The 16,758-nt window shown below is 49.3% G+C and overlaps 1 protein-coding gene across 9 annotated transcripts in view; it reads right to left on the bottom strand.

Moving 5' to 3' along the window:
* The window catches only part of RBM44 (RNA binding motif protein 44), a 1,911,902-nt gene that overhangs the window by 932,869 nt on the left and 962,275 nt on the right, over positions 1-16,758 (bottom strand). For all 9 annotated transcript variants that reach the window (XM_078681327.1, XM_078681325.1, XM_078681323.1 and 6 more), the window contains one exon: positions 11,528-11,583. In XM_078681327.1, coding sequence (XP_078537453.1) covers positions 11,528-11,583 — 56 coding nt within the window. The remainder of the gene's footprint in view (positions 1-11,527; positions 11,584-16,758) is intronic.

Here is a 16,758-nt window from a genome sequence, read left to right on the forward strand (position 1 = left end):
AAAGAGCCAGTACTTTGAGTCCATTGGCTCGCAAGCGCCTCCTTCAACGGGCGCATTCTGAGTCTGCAGTGAGGGACGAGGAGTATACAGGAGGACATCATGCCCAGGAGGGATGTATAGGCCCGGACCTTCAGGTGTGTCCTGGTCGCCACAGCCGTGGCCAGGGACAATATCTTGTCTGTCCTTTCCTTCGAGGGAAAGGCTCTTGCGCGCTCTGTGTCCAAGGTTGCTCCGAGGAAGGTAATTTTTGTCGTAGGGACGACACAGGATTTCTTGAGATTGAGGGTTAATCCCAGCCTCTGAAAAAGATTTGTGCAGGCGTTGGAGGATTTGGCTGCGTCTTCCTCTGAGGGTGCTTTCACCAGCCAGTCGTCTAGGTAGGGGAAGACCTGGTGACCCATTTGACGCAGGAAAGCTGCCACTGGTGCAAGGCACTTCGTGAAAATCCGCGGCGCGGATTTGAGGCCGAACGGTAGTACCTTGAATTGATAATGTTGCCCTGCAACCTCGAACCTCAGGAATTTTCTGTGACACTTGAGGATGGGAATGTGGTAGTAGGCATCCTGGAGATCCAAGGATGTCATGAAATCTCCTTTTTCTAGAATGCCTAGTATTTCTTGAATCGTCACCATCCTGAACGATTGGCTTCGTAGGAAGACGTTGAGCGCTCGGAGGTCCAGAATGGGCCGCCACTTGTCCTCTTTCTGGCGTACAAGAAAGAAGTGGGAGTAAAAGCCCTTCCCCTTCAGGGGTGCCGGAACGCGCTCGATAGCTCCTTTCTTCAGCATTACAGAAATTTCCTGGAGAAGCAGGCGTAAGTTTTTGTGCGCCCGCCTGCGAGGAGGAGTCCTGGGAGGGATGGTGGTGAATTCGAGGGAATGGCCAAAACGTATAATTTGGAGAACCCACCTGTCCGTGGTTATGAGTTGCCAATTGTTGAGGAAATGGGTCAATTTTCCTCCAATTTGTAAGGAGGGATAGGGTGGCTGGACTGGCTGGAGTAGCTCGTCACTGGCGGCCGCCAGTGCCCCTCTTTGTATTCTTGCCTCTGAAGTTAGATCGTCCATAGGATGATTGACGGCCTTGAGGTTGCTTGTGTTGGTATTGACCTTTGTTAGTATAGGAGTACGAGGACCTATTCTGATAGGAACCTCGATACGAGGACTGTCCTCTGGATCTGTTGCCTCGAAAGGACTGGTTCCGGGACTGTAAGGTACCCAGAGCCCTTGCCGTATCCGTGTCCTTTTTCATGGTTTGCAATGCCTCATCGATTTTGGACCCAAAAAGGTGCTGGCCATCGAAGGGCATGTCCAAGACCTTGAACTGCACCTACTGGCGGAACGACGTCGCTTTAAGCCATCCTTGACGGCGTAGGACCGCAGCTCCAGCAAGTTGACGAAAGCCAGTCATGGCCGCATCGATAGCACAGTCTATTATTTCGGCTGCTGAAGATTGACCCTCCACTAGTAGAGCCTGGACTTCCCCATGGACTGTGTCCGGCAGGTCTGACAAATATGGGGCTATGTCTTCCCAGAGTTGGCGATTATAACGCCCCAACAGGGCAATGGAGTTGGCCACCTTGACGGTCATGGCCGAAGTCGTGGTGAACCTTTTGCCGATCGTGTCCAGTTTTCTTCCTTCTTTGTCCGGAGGAGCGGACAGCGGGGAGGAAGGGTTGCGGGAGTGTTTCTGGGCCGCTTGTGTGACCACTGAATCCGGTTTAGGGTGCCCATTTAGGCAAACCGCTGCAGACAGTGGGGCTTTGCATTTTTTGTCTAGGCGCGGAACCACCGCAGACACAGAAGCGGGCGTCAGCATTATTTTCTTGCCTTGTTCCCATAGAAATTCTATTATTGGAATAGATTTAGTCGTCTTTTGAGTCTGCTCCTTAAAATCGTGCAGGAAGCATTCAGTTTCTGTGGATTCGATAGCCATATGGAATCTCTTTGCCGCTCTTTCCACAATTTTATGGAAGCCGCCTATGTCTACCGGCGGCGAGTCCGCATGGCGCGGTTGGGGCGATGCTGGTGAGGACGCCACATATTCATCCTCCTCATCATGGGTAGAGTGGGTCTCCTGGACCTCTCCTTCCTCCAATTCTTCCTCCTCCTCATCCTCGTCTGACGACACTACCTCCTGAGGTTGAATCTTCTCATGGTGGGCCTGAGGGGGAGGTCGAGACGGTTTTGGGGCTGCCGCTGGGTTATGAACGATAGGCGGCTGATCTCTACTGTCAGCGTCCGGGAAGCGTAGTTTGTAATCCTGTACAAGGAATTTCAGGTCGTTCACCAGAGCAGCAGGTAGGCATATCATGGGGGTAACCTCCGTGCTGACTTTAGTGTGGACGGAGTGCTCCTGTAAGAGAATTCCTCTACCTCCTCGTCAGTGCTTTGGCATTTGACATGTAGGTCCGAGATGGAAGTAGCGGGGCCCAGGTGGTCATCCTCTTCTGAGTCTTCACTCTGGAAGATTTCGTTAGGCGGTTGCATCTCCACTTTGCTTGGAGACGTGGTCTCCGGCGTAATATGCGGCTTAGTAGTCTTGCCCAACGCAGGACTGGAGGTGGAAGCCGCCGAAGGCGTCGTCGACGGTGGTAGCGTGAGGGATGACACCTCCACGAGCTTGGTTTTCTTCCATGTGTCTGGAAGCGTCTTCGTCGACGACGAGTCCTCCGTCGACGGCAGCTTTAACTTCGTCGACGACGACGACGAGTCCTCCGTCGACGGCGTCTTTAACTTCGTCGACGACGACGAGTCCTTCGTCGACGGTAGGGTCCTCGTCGACGGAATCTCCGTAGACGGCAATTTGGTCGTCGACGACCGTGACGTCGTCGGTGCACTCGTCGACGGCGAGCCAGTCGTCGATGTCGTTCTCGTCGACGTTTTCGTCGTCGACGTCTTCGTCGTCGATGCCCTCGTCGATGCTGTCGTCGTCGGGGCTGTCGGTGGTGGGTTCGTCGTCGACGTCGATAGGTTCGTTATCGTCGTCGACGGCGTAGTTTTCGTCGACGGAGTAGTCTTCGACGTCGACAGGGTCTTTGTCGTCGACGATTTCAGCAGTAAAACAGAGGAATTAGGTCTACCTGTCGATGACGATGATGGAGATGTCATCGTCGACGGTGAAAGAGACAACGCTGACGTCGTCGACACCGTGGTAGTTACTGAGGTAGTCCTCTGGGCAGGTCTGCTAGATGACTGAGCAGGCTTTTTAAAAGTCTGAGTATCCTGAACAGACAGAAGATGTCGTAGATCTTGCCTCTGAAGACTTCTTGGCTGTCTTCCTAGGAGGGGTGTCTGAGGGGCCAGGGGAAGTTACCCTTGGCCTCTTTTGAGAGACTGCTGAGGTTTTAGAGACACTACTTTCGGAAGATTCCAGAGTGTCTCTGTCCTTGAGTCTGTCGAGCCAGATGAGAAGGCGGCCTTCCCTGTCTCTCACGGTCTTTCTAGGGAAAGACCTACATATTTTGCAGTCTGCAGGGACGTGGTCCGGATAAAGGCAATATAAGCATAAGGTATGCTTATCATCCACATGGAGCCTTTTCTTCCCACATGAAGAGCAGGCCCTGAAAAGGGCTTTCTTCTGGGATTCAGACATCGAAGAAAGCAGTGGAAAGAAAACACTTACTGCCTCAAAGTGTTACTGAAGTAGTCCTTGAAGATTGTAGAATGAAGATTCACTTTTCAAAGGAAAGTAGATGATTTATAAGGAATCCTGAGAAGAGCTCAGGCTGGAGACTCCCTAGCACAACGTGCGGTAGAAAATCTGAGGGACTGAGGCTCCTCCCAGGAAGGTTCTAGAGGGAGGTCGGAGCTGATTGGCTGACTGTGAGAGTTTGGTCCTTTTTGCATAAGGACAAAGAAAGGCTACTAAGGTGAGACCCTTAGGACTATTTTCTCTATGTATGTCTATAGGACATTACTTTTTTATGTACCGGGGGCTCCCGTCTCGACGACGGGGAATGATTCAGGCATGTGAATCTATGAAAGACACCCCTAATACTGGATAATCCCACTTCTATACCTTGGATCTGCCTCCCATTTCCTGTAAGTACAACTTAAATAATCAGTGACGGTGGCTTTGTAGGTCGGTGGCTGGTTTAATACAAGAAACAGTCAATGTACTTATAAATAACATAAGTGCAAGCATGTTCGGAGTAGTCTATGATTGGAAGCATCCACTCAAGTGGTTTCTCCAAGAACCTGCAAAACCCCCCATTTTAACAGACACACAAACTCAACAAACAATAAAATGGTGCTTTAAGTTGCATGCCAGGCCTACAAAAACTACCAATGATATCTTAAATAGTAAAGCAGTAAGCAAGCCTTCTACGAAGCTGCCAGATAGGTAGTGAAGTAACATTGGTAAGATGCATACACCAACTGGCTTGTGCATCCACAGTTAAAGTAACATGTCCATTCTCGCCATGTTAAACTTTATCTTTATGTATCTTCCCACTCTTGACCCATACTAATTCCATGACCAAAATTGACAGCAACAGAAATCATTAACCAAAGGCACAGTGCAGAACTGCTCTATCAAGCATGGCTTTAATATAGACACGTTAGTTTGCACAGCTTTTGTAAGAGTTATGGATTGCAGAGTTAAGCATTACTTCTAAATATCAGTGGTTTTTTAGGCAAGATCGGTGTGGGATTCACAGGTCCAAAGTTGAGTATGTTAATTAAGGTACCCAGTTTTATAGTATGTATTTTTTTAAACATTTCCGTCTGTATTTATCCATAGGTTTTTGGGCCTAAATGGTATTGATCAATATTTATGTTATATTCTGAGAATAAATGGAGTCATAACATTTTATATTTCCACATTTATATAACTGACAAACATACGATCATACTTTGATGCCGGTTGCGTTTTAGCAAATTAAGCACACAATATGGCAAAATACTTCACCCACAGGTAAATATTAGCATTATACTATAAATATGTTAACATATTTCTGTATTTAAGAAAACCTCAACCATTTCTTAAACTCCCCATACTGTTATCTGTTCATTTGTAGTACTGGAATTCATCAAAGACAGCATGCAGTCACTCACAATAAGTTAATTTTCAGTATTTTTATGCTTTTAAAGCACAAGTTACTACTTGTGTAACGATATATCTGTAAGAGACATTAGTTAGTGATAGATTCCTTACCTTAGAATATCCACCAGGCGTCAGACTGGATCTGGACAATTTTGCGTAGCAATACCCCTGCGCGCCGGCAGGCGGCGTCCGGGGCTCCGCGTCGTCGTTAGCGCCGGAATGATGTCGGAATAGAACCAACACTGGTGCCATGAAACTAGGGCCCTGAAAGGGGATGACCTTAACCCTAGATATCGGTTCCCTGAACGGGGAGGATGGGTAGGTCGGTAAGGAATCTATCACTAACTAATGTCTCTTACAGATATATCGTTGCACAAGTAGTAACTTGTGCATCTGAAAGAGACACGTTAGTGATAGATTCCTTACCTTAGAATAGATACCCCAGCAATACCAACCCCGGTGGTGGATCTGCAAACCAATAATCACACCAGAAAGTCCTGGAGGATGGAACGGCCAAAGAAGCCATCCCTCTGGACTTGGCTGTCTAGGCAGTAGTGTCTCGCAAACGTGTGCAGCGAGGGCCAAGTAGCTGCCTGACAAATGTCCCGCAAGGGCACTCCTCGGCCTAAGGCAGTCGTAGTCGCCGTGGCCCGAGTGGAATGAGCCCTCAGCTCAACAGGGGGTTCCTTCTTAGCCAAGGAGTAACACGTCTGGATGCACAAGATGATCCATCGAGAGATGGTCCGCTTGTGCACCGCCCGTCCCTTCTTCGCGCCAACGTAACCAACAAAGAGTTGGTCATCCACCCGGAACGGGCGTGTGCAGTCTAGATAGAGTGACAGCGCACGTTTTGGGTCCAGATGATGGAGCCGCTCTTCCTCTTTAGAGGGATGCGGAGGCGGAAAGAAGGTGGGCAAGGTGATGGACTGCCCGATGTGGAAGGCTTTGACTACCTTGGGCAGGAAAGAGGGTCTCGTCCGCAACACAACCATGTCCGGATGGACAGAAAGGAAAGGAGGCTTGGAAGAAAGAGCCTGGAGCTCACTCACTCTCCTGGCAGAGGTGATGGCAAACAGGAAGGTAGTCTTCAAAGTAAGAAGACGGAGAGGACAGTTATGGAGTGGCTCAAAGGGAGCACACATTAGGTAAGTAAGTACAAGATTCAAGTCCCACTGGGGCATCACGAAAAGAACAGGAGGAAACATGTGTGCGATTCCCTTCAAAAACCTATTTACAATTGGGGACTTGAACAAAGATGGCTGATCAGGTAGCCTGAAGAAGGCAGAAAGGGCAGGAAGGTAGCCCTTGATAGTGCCCAGAGCAGAGCCCTGCTGGGCAAGAGAAAGAAGTAAGAGGAGAACCTCAGAAAGGGGTGCATAGAGAGGATCCAAAGCCTTTGCTGTGCACCATACCACAAATCTGTTCCACCTGAAGGCGTATACAGACTTTGTGGAGGGACGCCTGGCTGCCAGAATGACATTACAGACTTCAGGAGGCAAGTCAAATGGCCTCAACTGTCGCCGCTCAATCTCCAAGCTTGTAGGTGGAGACTGGACAGGTTTGGGTGGAGGACCATCCCCTGCTGCTGCGACAGAAGGTCCTCCCGAAGAGGCAGACGAATAGGGGGATCGACAGACATGCTGAGTAGCTCGGGATACCAGTATCTTCGTGCCCAGTCCGGAGCCACAAGGATAACTTGGGCCGGGCGCGCCTGATCTTCTTCAGCACTCTGGGCAGAATTGGTATAGGCGTAAAGGCGTTCAACAGACCGCAACTCCACTCGTGACGAAAAGCGTCTCCGAGCGAGTGCCGCCTTGGATATTCCAACGCGCAGAACTGATGACATTGCGAGTTCTCTTCTGTGGCGAATAGATCTAACCAAGGCTCTCCCCACTGCTGAAAGAGGCCTTGCGCCACGTCAGAGTTCAGACGCCATTCGTGCCAGGTGTTTATTTACTTATTATAGGTTTTGTATAGCGCTAGCTGGACGCAAGGGTATCAGAGCGCTTCACAGCAGGTCCAACAATATGCCTTATCAGCGATGGATTATTCGACATCTGGACAACTTAAGGGCATTGCAAATAACAAACATACAGATCAAAAGGTCTACCAGGTCACGCCCTGATGTTCCAGCCACTGCCAGAGGCGCAGAGCCTCCTGGCATAGGGTCCACGACCCCACCTCGTCCTGTTTGTTGCAGTACCACATGGCAGTGGTGTTGTCTGTGAATACCTGCACTACACTCCCCCAGACAGAGGGGAGGAATGTCTTCAGTGCAAGTCGGATCGCCCGCAGCTCCAAAAGGTTGATATGGAGCTGGGACTCCGCCGGAGACCAGAGGCCTCTGATCTCCGCCTCTCCAATGTGGCCCCCCCCAGCCCTGGAGGGACGCATCCGTCACAACTACGTGCTCCGGTTGGGGTAGGGAGAGGGATCTGCCGCTGACCCAATCGCGGTCCGTGAGCCACCACTGCAACTGTCTTGCAGTGCCCTCCGAGATCAAGACATGGTCGGACAAGTTGCCCTGATGCTGGGCCCACTGAAACTTCAAGTCCCACTGCAGAGCCCGCATCCGCCACCGGGCGTGATGCACCAGAAGGATGCAGGAGGCCATCAGCCCCAGAAGCCGCAGCGTCAACCTGACCGAGACTCGGGATAACGGCTGAAAGATCAGAATCAGAGCCTGAATATCCCAAACCCGCTGTTTGGGAGGATAAACCCGAAACTGCGCCGAGTCTAGAACCGCTCCGATGAAGAGGAGCTTCTGAGAGGGACACAGGTGTGACTTCGGCACATTGATGGAGAACCCCAGCAGGTGCAGGAGGTCGGCCGTAGTCTGGAGGTGGCTGACGACTGTCTGGGGCGAGACCGCCTTCAACAACCAGTCGTCGAGGTAGGGGAAGACTGAAACCCCTAACCTGCGCAGATGAGCTGCTACCACCGCCATCACTTTCGTGAACACCCGTGGGACGCTGGTAAGGCCGAAGGGGAGCACGGTAAACTGAAAGTGCTCGTGGCCTACCGTGAACCGCAGGTAACACCGGTGGGCCAGCAGGACGGGGATGTGAAAATAAGCGTCCTGCAAGTCCAACCCTACCATCCAGTCTCCAGGGTCTAGGGCAGCTAAGACCTGAGCCAATGTCAGCATCTTGAACTTCTCTTTCCGGAGGAAGCCGTTGACGTTCCGTAGGTCCAAGATAGGGCGTAGGCCCCCTTTGCCCTTCTTGGGTACCAGAAAGTAGTGGGAGTAGCAACCACACCCTACTTCTGGCCCACGAACACGCTCGATGGCCCCCTTGGCCAAGAGGGACGATACTTCCTCTTGCAGAAGTTGCAAGTCATCCCCCAACACGCAGTGGTACTGCGGTGGCATGGCTAGAGGGGTCGCCTCGAAGGGGAGGGAGTAGCCCCTTCGGACGATTTGCAGCACCAACCTGTTCGACGTGACAGTGCGCCAGTGGAAGAGGTGATGGCGGACCCTGCCTCCCACTGGCCTGAAAGCACGGACTAGGAGGGTTTTGAGGCGGATGCTGCAGGGGTAGGTGTGGACTGGCCTCGCCGTTGTCCCCGACCGCCGGCACGGCGGTTTCCACGGCCGCCACCGCGCTGTGTAGCAGTCTGCGGTGCGTGGCTGTCAGCACATGTGGGGGCGCCCCTTCCTTGGCCACGAAAGGAACGAAAGGCACCAGTTTGCTGGTGTGGGACCAAGAGGCCCAAGGACTTGGCCGTAGCCCTGGAGTCCTTAAAAAGTTCAAGCGCATGGTCTGCCTTGTCGCCAAATAGGCGACAGTCATCAAACGGCATGTCCAGAAGGGTAGCCTGGACATCGGCTGAAAAGTTGGCGGACCTCAACCAGGCGTGGCGTCGAACTGCCAGCGTCGTAGCCATCGCTCTGCCCAGTGAGTCTGTGGTATCTAGCCCACACCGGATGGAGTAGCGCGCTGCATCTTGACCCTCCGTAAGGGCTTGGGCGAGCTTTGCCCGGGCCTCCTCCAGGCATTGTGGCAGCACGTCCGCGACCGTGTCCCACAGGGTGTGGGTGTAGTGGCCCAAGAGGCATGCGGTATTGACAGACCGCAGTCCCAAATTCAGGGACGAGAACAATTTCTTTCCGAATTGTTCGTACCTCTTGGATTCCTGATCGAGTAGAGCTGTCGGGAATGCGGTCTGGGAAGTGGAGGCCTGGATGACAAGGCTCTCGGGGGTGGTATGGGTGGACAAAAAGCAAGGGTCGCCGGGGGCCGGGCGGTAGCGTCGGGCCACGTTCCTATCCACAGACTGGCCTGTGGCGGGCTTGGACCAAGTGCCCACAAGAAAGTCACACAGGGCCTCATTAAACGGCAGCAGAGGCTCAGTGAAGCATGCCTGTGGGTTAAGGACCTCAGTGAGGAGGTTTGTCCTCACGGCCGCGACGGGGAGCGTCAGGCCCAAGGCCTTGGCTGCCCGCGTCAACACTACACTGTAGGCAGCCCTGTCCTCCGTAGCCACAGTGGGAGGGGAGACAAATTCAGTATCTGGCGAAGTGTCAATACCACTGGCCTCCCCAAGCTCATATGTCCAGTCCTGTGGAGACTGGCACTCCTGTGCCAGAGGGTGCTAAGACCCCTCCCAATCACCCTCATCACCCATCTCCTGAAGTTCAGGGTCAACGGCTGGGGCCGGTATGTGGAAATAGAGATCTCCAAACGACGTAGAGAGCGGCGCCGCTCCAGTGCCGGAACAGAATCGAGGGGAGGATTGGGGGCGGCGCCAGGGGTGACACCTGCTGGGCCGGCACCGGCGAGGTCGTGAGGTCGACCGGCGACGACCCGGATCCGGAAGCCGAGGCACCCGACGGCGTTGGAGCCGAAGCCCCCTACCCGCTAGGCCCTCAAGCTGGGACCGTTGGGCCCGAAGGCGCCACGGAACCCGGCTGAGGAGGGAGGGACCTCATGGCCATGAGGTACCGCTCGATCTCCTCCGGCGTTGCATCACACCCAGGGACCTGCAGGAGTGGGGCAGGATGCAGCGCCTGCGACTCCGTCGAAGCCGCGTGGGTGGTGTCACCCGAACCCCCGGCCGCGTCATGCGAGCATCGGGGTGAGTCGGAAGAACGATGACGTCGCTCCGACCGCTCATGCCTCTTACCTGAGGAAGATCCCGACTACCGATGCCGACTCCCGGAGGAACGAGGGCTTTGACCCCGCGACCGGTCCTTCGACCTCCTGTGGGACCGGGACCTGGAACGGCGCGGGCCGACTGCCGGAGCTCCAGTCGCTTGCGGGACCGCTCCCGCCTAGCCTTCGACGTCAGGGCCCGGCTGCCGGGGCAGGTGCGGTCGTCGTGGTCGAGGCCTAGACACTGAAGGCACCGGCGATGGGGGTCGGTAACCGACATCAGTCGGTCGCACCTGGAGCAAGGTTTGAAACCGGGCATCCCTACCGGCACCGTAGGAGTCGATGAGACTCGAGAAAGAGATGATCAAAAAGATCAAAAAGTTTAGTCAAAAAGTGACTAAGGGGTAGAGCTTCTCTGGATCTGCGCTAGCTGGTGCGGAAAAAAGAAGAACTGATGTCAGCGCGCGAGGGCGGCGTCTAAGTACTCCGACGACGTCATTCCGGCGCGGACAACGCCTGCCGGCGCACAGGGGTATTGCTACGCAAAATTTTCCGGATCCAGTCTGACGCCTGGGGATATTCTAAGGTAAGGAATCTATCACTAACTTGTCTCTTTCAGATAATAAATACAGACAAGGCACACATTGTTTTCTGTGGTTTATCTGTAAAATCGGGACACTGGGAGCCTTAATGTTAATCCACACGTTTATGCGCTCACTGGAGCCCTGAACCCAGCTGGAGGTCCGGTGACGGCCTGTGAACTTGGAAAGGGGGGTTGCAAACCTATGGAACAATGCTGGGGTCCAAGAAAACACCTCAGGATCTTTGATCCCAGCTATAAAGTTAACTTTATTTTTGATCTGTAGGGTGGGGTTGGTGCTTCCCACAACCCAGTATGGCTCAGTCATTTCAAGGACACAACAAACTGGTATTCAAGTCCTTTCATGGTAGCCAAAAACGATTTTTACGGTCACCTATAAAACATTTTTTAATTCTCATTTCTTGAAAACTACCCAAAGGACTAGTACAAAACCAAGAGAAGGAACTTCGAGTAACACTCTACTTCATTGCTAGGCATGGTGGGTTTTTTTCTGTAGTGGAAATGAAAGTAAGAAACATCACTTTTTTTTTTTACATCAAATGCAATTATCGCCAGATTAATCACACAGGATTCATCTCAAAATGATTATTTATTCCAAACATATTACACCACGTGTCACAAGCTGCCGTGTCAGAAGGAGGATTTTCCTTTAGGATCTTGACTGTTTTGAAGAAAGTGAAATGAAAATGAACGCTGGATGTAAACTTGAGTCAGACAAAATGTTTACAAATGGGAAAAGGAGAATCTGAAATGCAACATTTTTTATTAGTTAAAAGCTACCCACCTCTGTGAACTTTCTTCTTTTGGTTGAAGGGCACTCGTTCTAAACTGCACATAGTCCTGAAAATATAGTCATAAAACAATTAAATACTGATCTCTAATAGCTTCTTGAAGCGTAATATTAAGGTGTCTGAAAACTCCTTTACAAATCATGTCAAGTAAGGAAAGGTTGCTCCCCTGTAATATTAACTTGGCAAGTGTGAGAATCTGCTGCTTATTCTACGCACACGTACACACACATCAGTCAATCCTTTATCCGATTTTAATTAAAAATCATAAAAGTGAACATAGACAACAGATCAATCATAAAAAGTTAGTTTTTTTGAAACGGCTCAATATAAAATAAATACCCGTGTGTGTAGTGTGGTCCAATAAATATAGCCATTGAGGGGTTATGATGACATCCTAGACCACTAATCTAAAGGAATTTTTCATATTCCTCTATGAAATATGGGGAATTATAACACTAATATATATATATATATATATATATATATATATATATATATATATATATATATATATATATATATATACACACACACATATACACACACATATACACACACATATACATATACATACACACACGTAAAATAAATATGTACAAATACATATGTAATCCACCCCACCCTTCCAAAATTACTGCCTAAACTTCTGAGGGGTCGCAAATACTTTTTAAAGCAATATATTACATGAAAGTAAACTTTAACATGCTTGACGTTATTCTGAAGTTTTAATGACTGAAAAAGTCTCATCTGCAGCACAGTACCGCAGACAAACTGAGCAATAACATTCGCAACTACTAGATACAACGTCACTGGCTAAATTTTAGTGGTCATCACTAACTGCCACACATCGCTTTTGAAATATGAAATAAGTGTTTTTAAGTAAGTGTATACAAAAATACTGTTAAAATAATAAGACGAAGAACAAGACAACACATAGGAGTATCTTTGATAATTACTTCAAGTCGTCGAAGTATAAAGCTTTTTAACAAAATTCTTCTTGCGTACCCACTTCTCCATAGGCGGTCAGAAAGTTCTTTCGATTTTCTCTCTGGATCAAGCGTCATGGCATTATTAAACAATTTAACAACTCTTCTGTTTTGGAAACGTTGATCCTTTTTAGGTCCCGGCTAGCCAGCGCATGCGCTGTCTCGTGGAGAGATGCTGTATACAGTTTCTCGGGGAAGCTCCGCCCACTTTCTGCCTATGCTTTTGATTGGCTTAAATCTGAAATGCTGCATTCTGATTGGTTGCTGGTGTATTAGTCCCGCCTCCTTACTGCCATGACATCATGTTTATACTTCCATGGCTATCAGCCCCTTTACTTCAGCAACTCTTGTTCCCCTGCCTCCCCCTGTTCCCTCCCGAACTTTGTGACTTCTCTGCCCACCACCAACCCCCCACCCACTCCCCTTCCTGCCTTCGGCGCACGCATTTTGTTTACAATGCAATAGAACTCGCGTAAATTCGAGTGCTATTGCATTTGTAAATATTTGTTTTTTCCTAGGATTGCCTGCCAGCATTCACACCCTATTTTGCCTGACCTGTCCAGGCTCTCGCATGCGCGCGATGCTTTAGATCGTGCGCATGCGCGCCAAAAGTCTGCTTCTGCCTCTTGTTCCGTTTTATAATCTAACTTGCTTTTGCCCACCTCTTCACAAGATCAGGCGCGTTGCTGTCTCAGAGCATGTTAGCTTGATTAGTGTCTCTGATTTTGATCAGGTTCCATGCCGTATAGCTCATTAAAAACTCTTAGCAACTTTTCATCACCACACATCACAGTATCCCGCGCGTTGGCCCCTGTCAACTGCTATGGAAACAAACACAGCCTTGCTTAATTTACCCCTCTTTACATCTCTCAACGGCTTAGAATTGGTAACGTAGTATTTGCTGCATTTCTGAGTCTCAACCCAAGCTGGGTAATGACGGTGCTTTGCCCCGCACAGAGAGAGCAGGCGCCCGTCAACCTGCCTTCCTAACGTGTTGACATTCAATGCCCGGTTCCTGAGCTGCTCAGCTGTGTGGTCACAAAGCGGCAAGAGAAATTGAGGTAAAACGCAGACCAGTTTCAAAGGGAAAGCACTGAAGAAAATTGCCCACTGGGTTTGTGTGCCTTTCCCAATGTTATAACCTGCTTGTCAGTTTATTCCCCCTTGGATGGTGCTCGCTGCGCTCTGCTAAAAGAGACATTTTGTAAACAAATTTGCGGGCTGAAATGCAGAGATCACGTGGCACCGTGGCAGCTACATGTATTATTTTCTGAAGACTGCGGACACAGAAATTAATAATTTAAAGAATCTGGATGTTTGATTTATTATGGCTGAAAAATGGAACTCCGTGCAGCCCTGGGGTGGCCCTTTTAATGAAGGGTGAGGTAGTGAACATTTAAGGTTTATTGTCTCTAACCTTTTATGAGGTTGTCTTTTCGTTAATGTGACAATTTTCACCTGATGAAATATGAAAGGGCAAAGTTGCCGAAAATAACTGGAGAAAATGTTCCATAAATACAGTTACACGTGGATTTTAGTGCCTCACACAATTAGAAAAATCAGAATGTTATGCCCCATTTTGAGATGCATAAAAAATATAGGCGATAGAAATATCCACATGGAGCAACATGGTTTTTGTTACATTTCTCCAGGGCAGGGAGGTTCTGCATTCAGTTGGCATCGGATTCACTGTGGGAATTGTCACTTAACAACCCAGCATCTGACGAAGTGCTTTCAGCACAATCCATGACATCCGTCATCACGATCAGCGTCCTGCATAGCACCAGATGTCTTCCAGAATCTAATCAGCAAAGGGCTGGGGTACATTTATCCAAACCTGCCATGATCATGTCAGATTACTGTTACCATACAAGAGTGCAGGTTAAGAGGCCATAGAAAGATGGTCTGGAAACCGGAAACAAAGCAGATAACCCTTGCCTCTCCCCTGGATAGCTCTGCCCAGAACAATTAACAAAGGACAAACCTCCTCCCATTAGTCGGAGTAAGTTTTAAATTATGGATAATTATTATGGGAATGAAATGCTTTCTACGAAGCATGGTGAATAATCTAAAATGTACTGAATAGGAGAGCTGAACCAGCTTTATGACTTGGGTGCTATATTGTGTGCCCGAGGATTCAGTCATGCCTTTCAAGAATGTTCTATTTTCGAAAGGCAATTGGGAAGGTGTTGTGCAGTGAGTCTTGCTGGGTGGAAGTTGATGTTGGGTGAGGTTGGGTATCCAATTGTAGCTTTTAAAGCATCTCTCTGGCGTCGCAGATATTATGACACAAATCAACCTAGATGCACTCTTGTCAAACAACAACACAGACTGCACACACATCGCCAGTGGAGTACTCAGCATCATCCACAAGTCCATCCGACAATGCGTTCAGGGTCCAAATATATCAAGATATTTAAGCTCCTAAACTCTGGGCATTTAACCCCTAAGCATCCTGGACAGCCATTATCAATGTGCTTCACAGACCTCCAGATCCAACAAGGATTTCCCCAAAGACATCTCAGACTGCATCCCCTATGCTTGCATTCAGCACACTCATCCCACATTAGCAAAGACCCCTAGGTTTAAGGAGGTATGGATAATACTGAGGGGGCTGTTTAATGGCAACTCCATGGATGTATTTCACAATGGACTATGGTAGAATGTCATCCTAATGTAATGAGGTGCTTATATAGCGCTCTATCACCTGACGGGTATCCTGGCGCTTAAAAAAAAAAAAAAAAAAAAAAAAAAAAAGAGTCCCCACCAGAAGTTAATAGGGGCAGCCGAGGAGTGATACAGGAAGGGAAAAAAAGAGAGGATATCAGAAGGAAAAATTACTCCAGCCTAGGGAATAAAAACGCTTTCAACTTTTTCCTGAAATCCATAAGACTTTGGACCGGACGTAGATCCAAAGGGAGAGTGTTCCATAGCAGAGAAGCAATGGCAGAGAAGGATCTGCCACCTGTTTTGGACCGCCTGAACCGGACTACATTCATCAGAAATGCAGAAGCAGAACAAAGGTTTCTAGTTGGAGAATACCAGCTGAATGTTCTTTGCAGGTTCTTAGGGCCCATTCCATGAGCTGCCCTAAAGACAGTGAATAGAGCTTTGAATTGAATTCGCTGGTGGATCGGCAGCCAATGCAAATCTTGCAAGGCTAATGTGATTGAGGTCCCTCGCTGCCCATTTAAAGCGAGTTTCGCAGCAATGGCTTCTATTCTGTACAGGTTCCCGATAAGGGTGTTAGGCGCACCCAGATAGAGAGTTGCAGTAATCAAGTCTGCTGAGAATTACGCATCTCACAACCTGCGTTCTTGCAGAGTTAGGCAAAAACGGGAGGATCTTTCTCAGCACTCGGAAGAGCGAAAAGCAAGTGCCAACTATTTTGTTAACCTGAGAATTCAGTTGGAGGTCCTGATCCACCATCACCCCCAGATTGCGTACTGTGCTAGAAGGGGTAATAGGTGCGCCAGTAGGGGACAACTGAAAGATGGGTAAAACAGGCTAAACAGATCTTCTGGAAGAACACAGGACCACTTCTGTTTTAGAGCTGTTAAATTGAAACCAGTTCTTCTTAAGCCACTTCGTGGTACTAGTCATACACTTGTGAAATCTTTCCAGGGAAATGGAATGATTCCCTTTCAAGGAAAACACGAGCTGGGTGTCATCCGCATAGTTCACCACCTCCACTCCAAAGGATCTAATAAGTGGAATGAGAGGCTGCAAATAGATGTTAAAGAGCACAGGAAGATTTGTTAGCGGAGAACGGCTAAAGGCACACTTTCTGTGCCCTGTCTGTTAGATAAGAGCAAAGCCAGTCAAGGACACGACCAGTCACACCCTGGTCTTTAAGTCTCTCCAACAGTATACCGTGGTTTACAGTGTCAAAAGCCGCTGACATGTCCAACAGCACCAAGATCACTGACTGGCCACTGTCCGCCCGCATCCTCATATCATAAAGCACTGTAACAAGTGCTGTTTCAGTACCGTGCTTGGGCCGAAAGCCAAATTGCATCTCGTCAAGGAGCGAATATTTCTCAAGATACTGGGATAGAGACTTACTGATGATGCGTTCCAGAATTTTAACATGATATGTCAATAAAGAAATTGGTCGATAGTAGGCCACACACCCGGGGTCAAGCGTGGGTTTTTGTTTTAGAAGAGGGGTCACAACTGCTTCCTTCCAGTATTTAGGGACCTCCCCCGTACTCACAGATAGGCCTCAGATCTGTCGT

The sequence above is a fragment of the Lissotriton helveticus genome, chromosome 3_1 (genome assembly GCF_964261635.1).
Source record: "Lissotriton helveticus chromosome 3_1, aLisHel1.1, whole genome shotgun sequence".
NCBI classification, from domain to species: domain Eukaryota; kingdom Metazoa; phylum Chordata; class Amphibia; order Caudata; family Salamandridae; genus Lissotriton; species Lissotriton helveticus.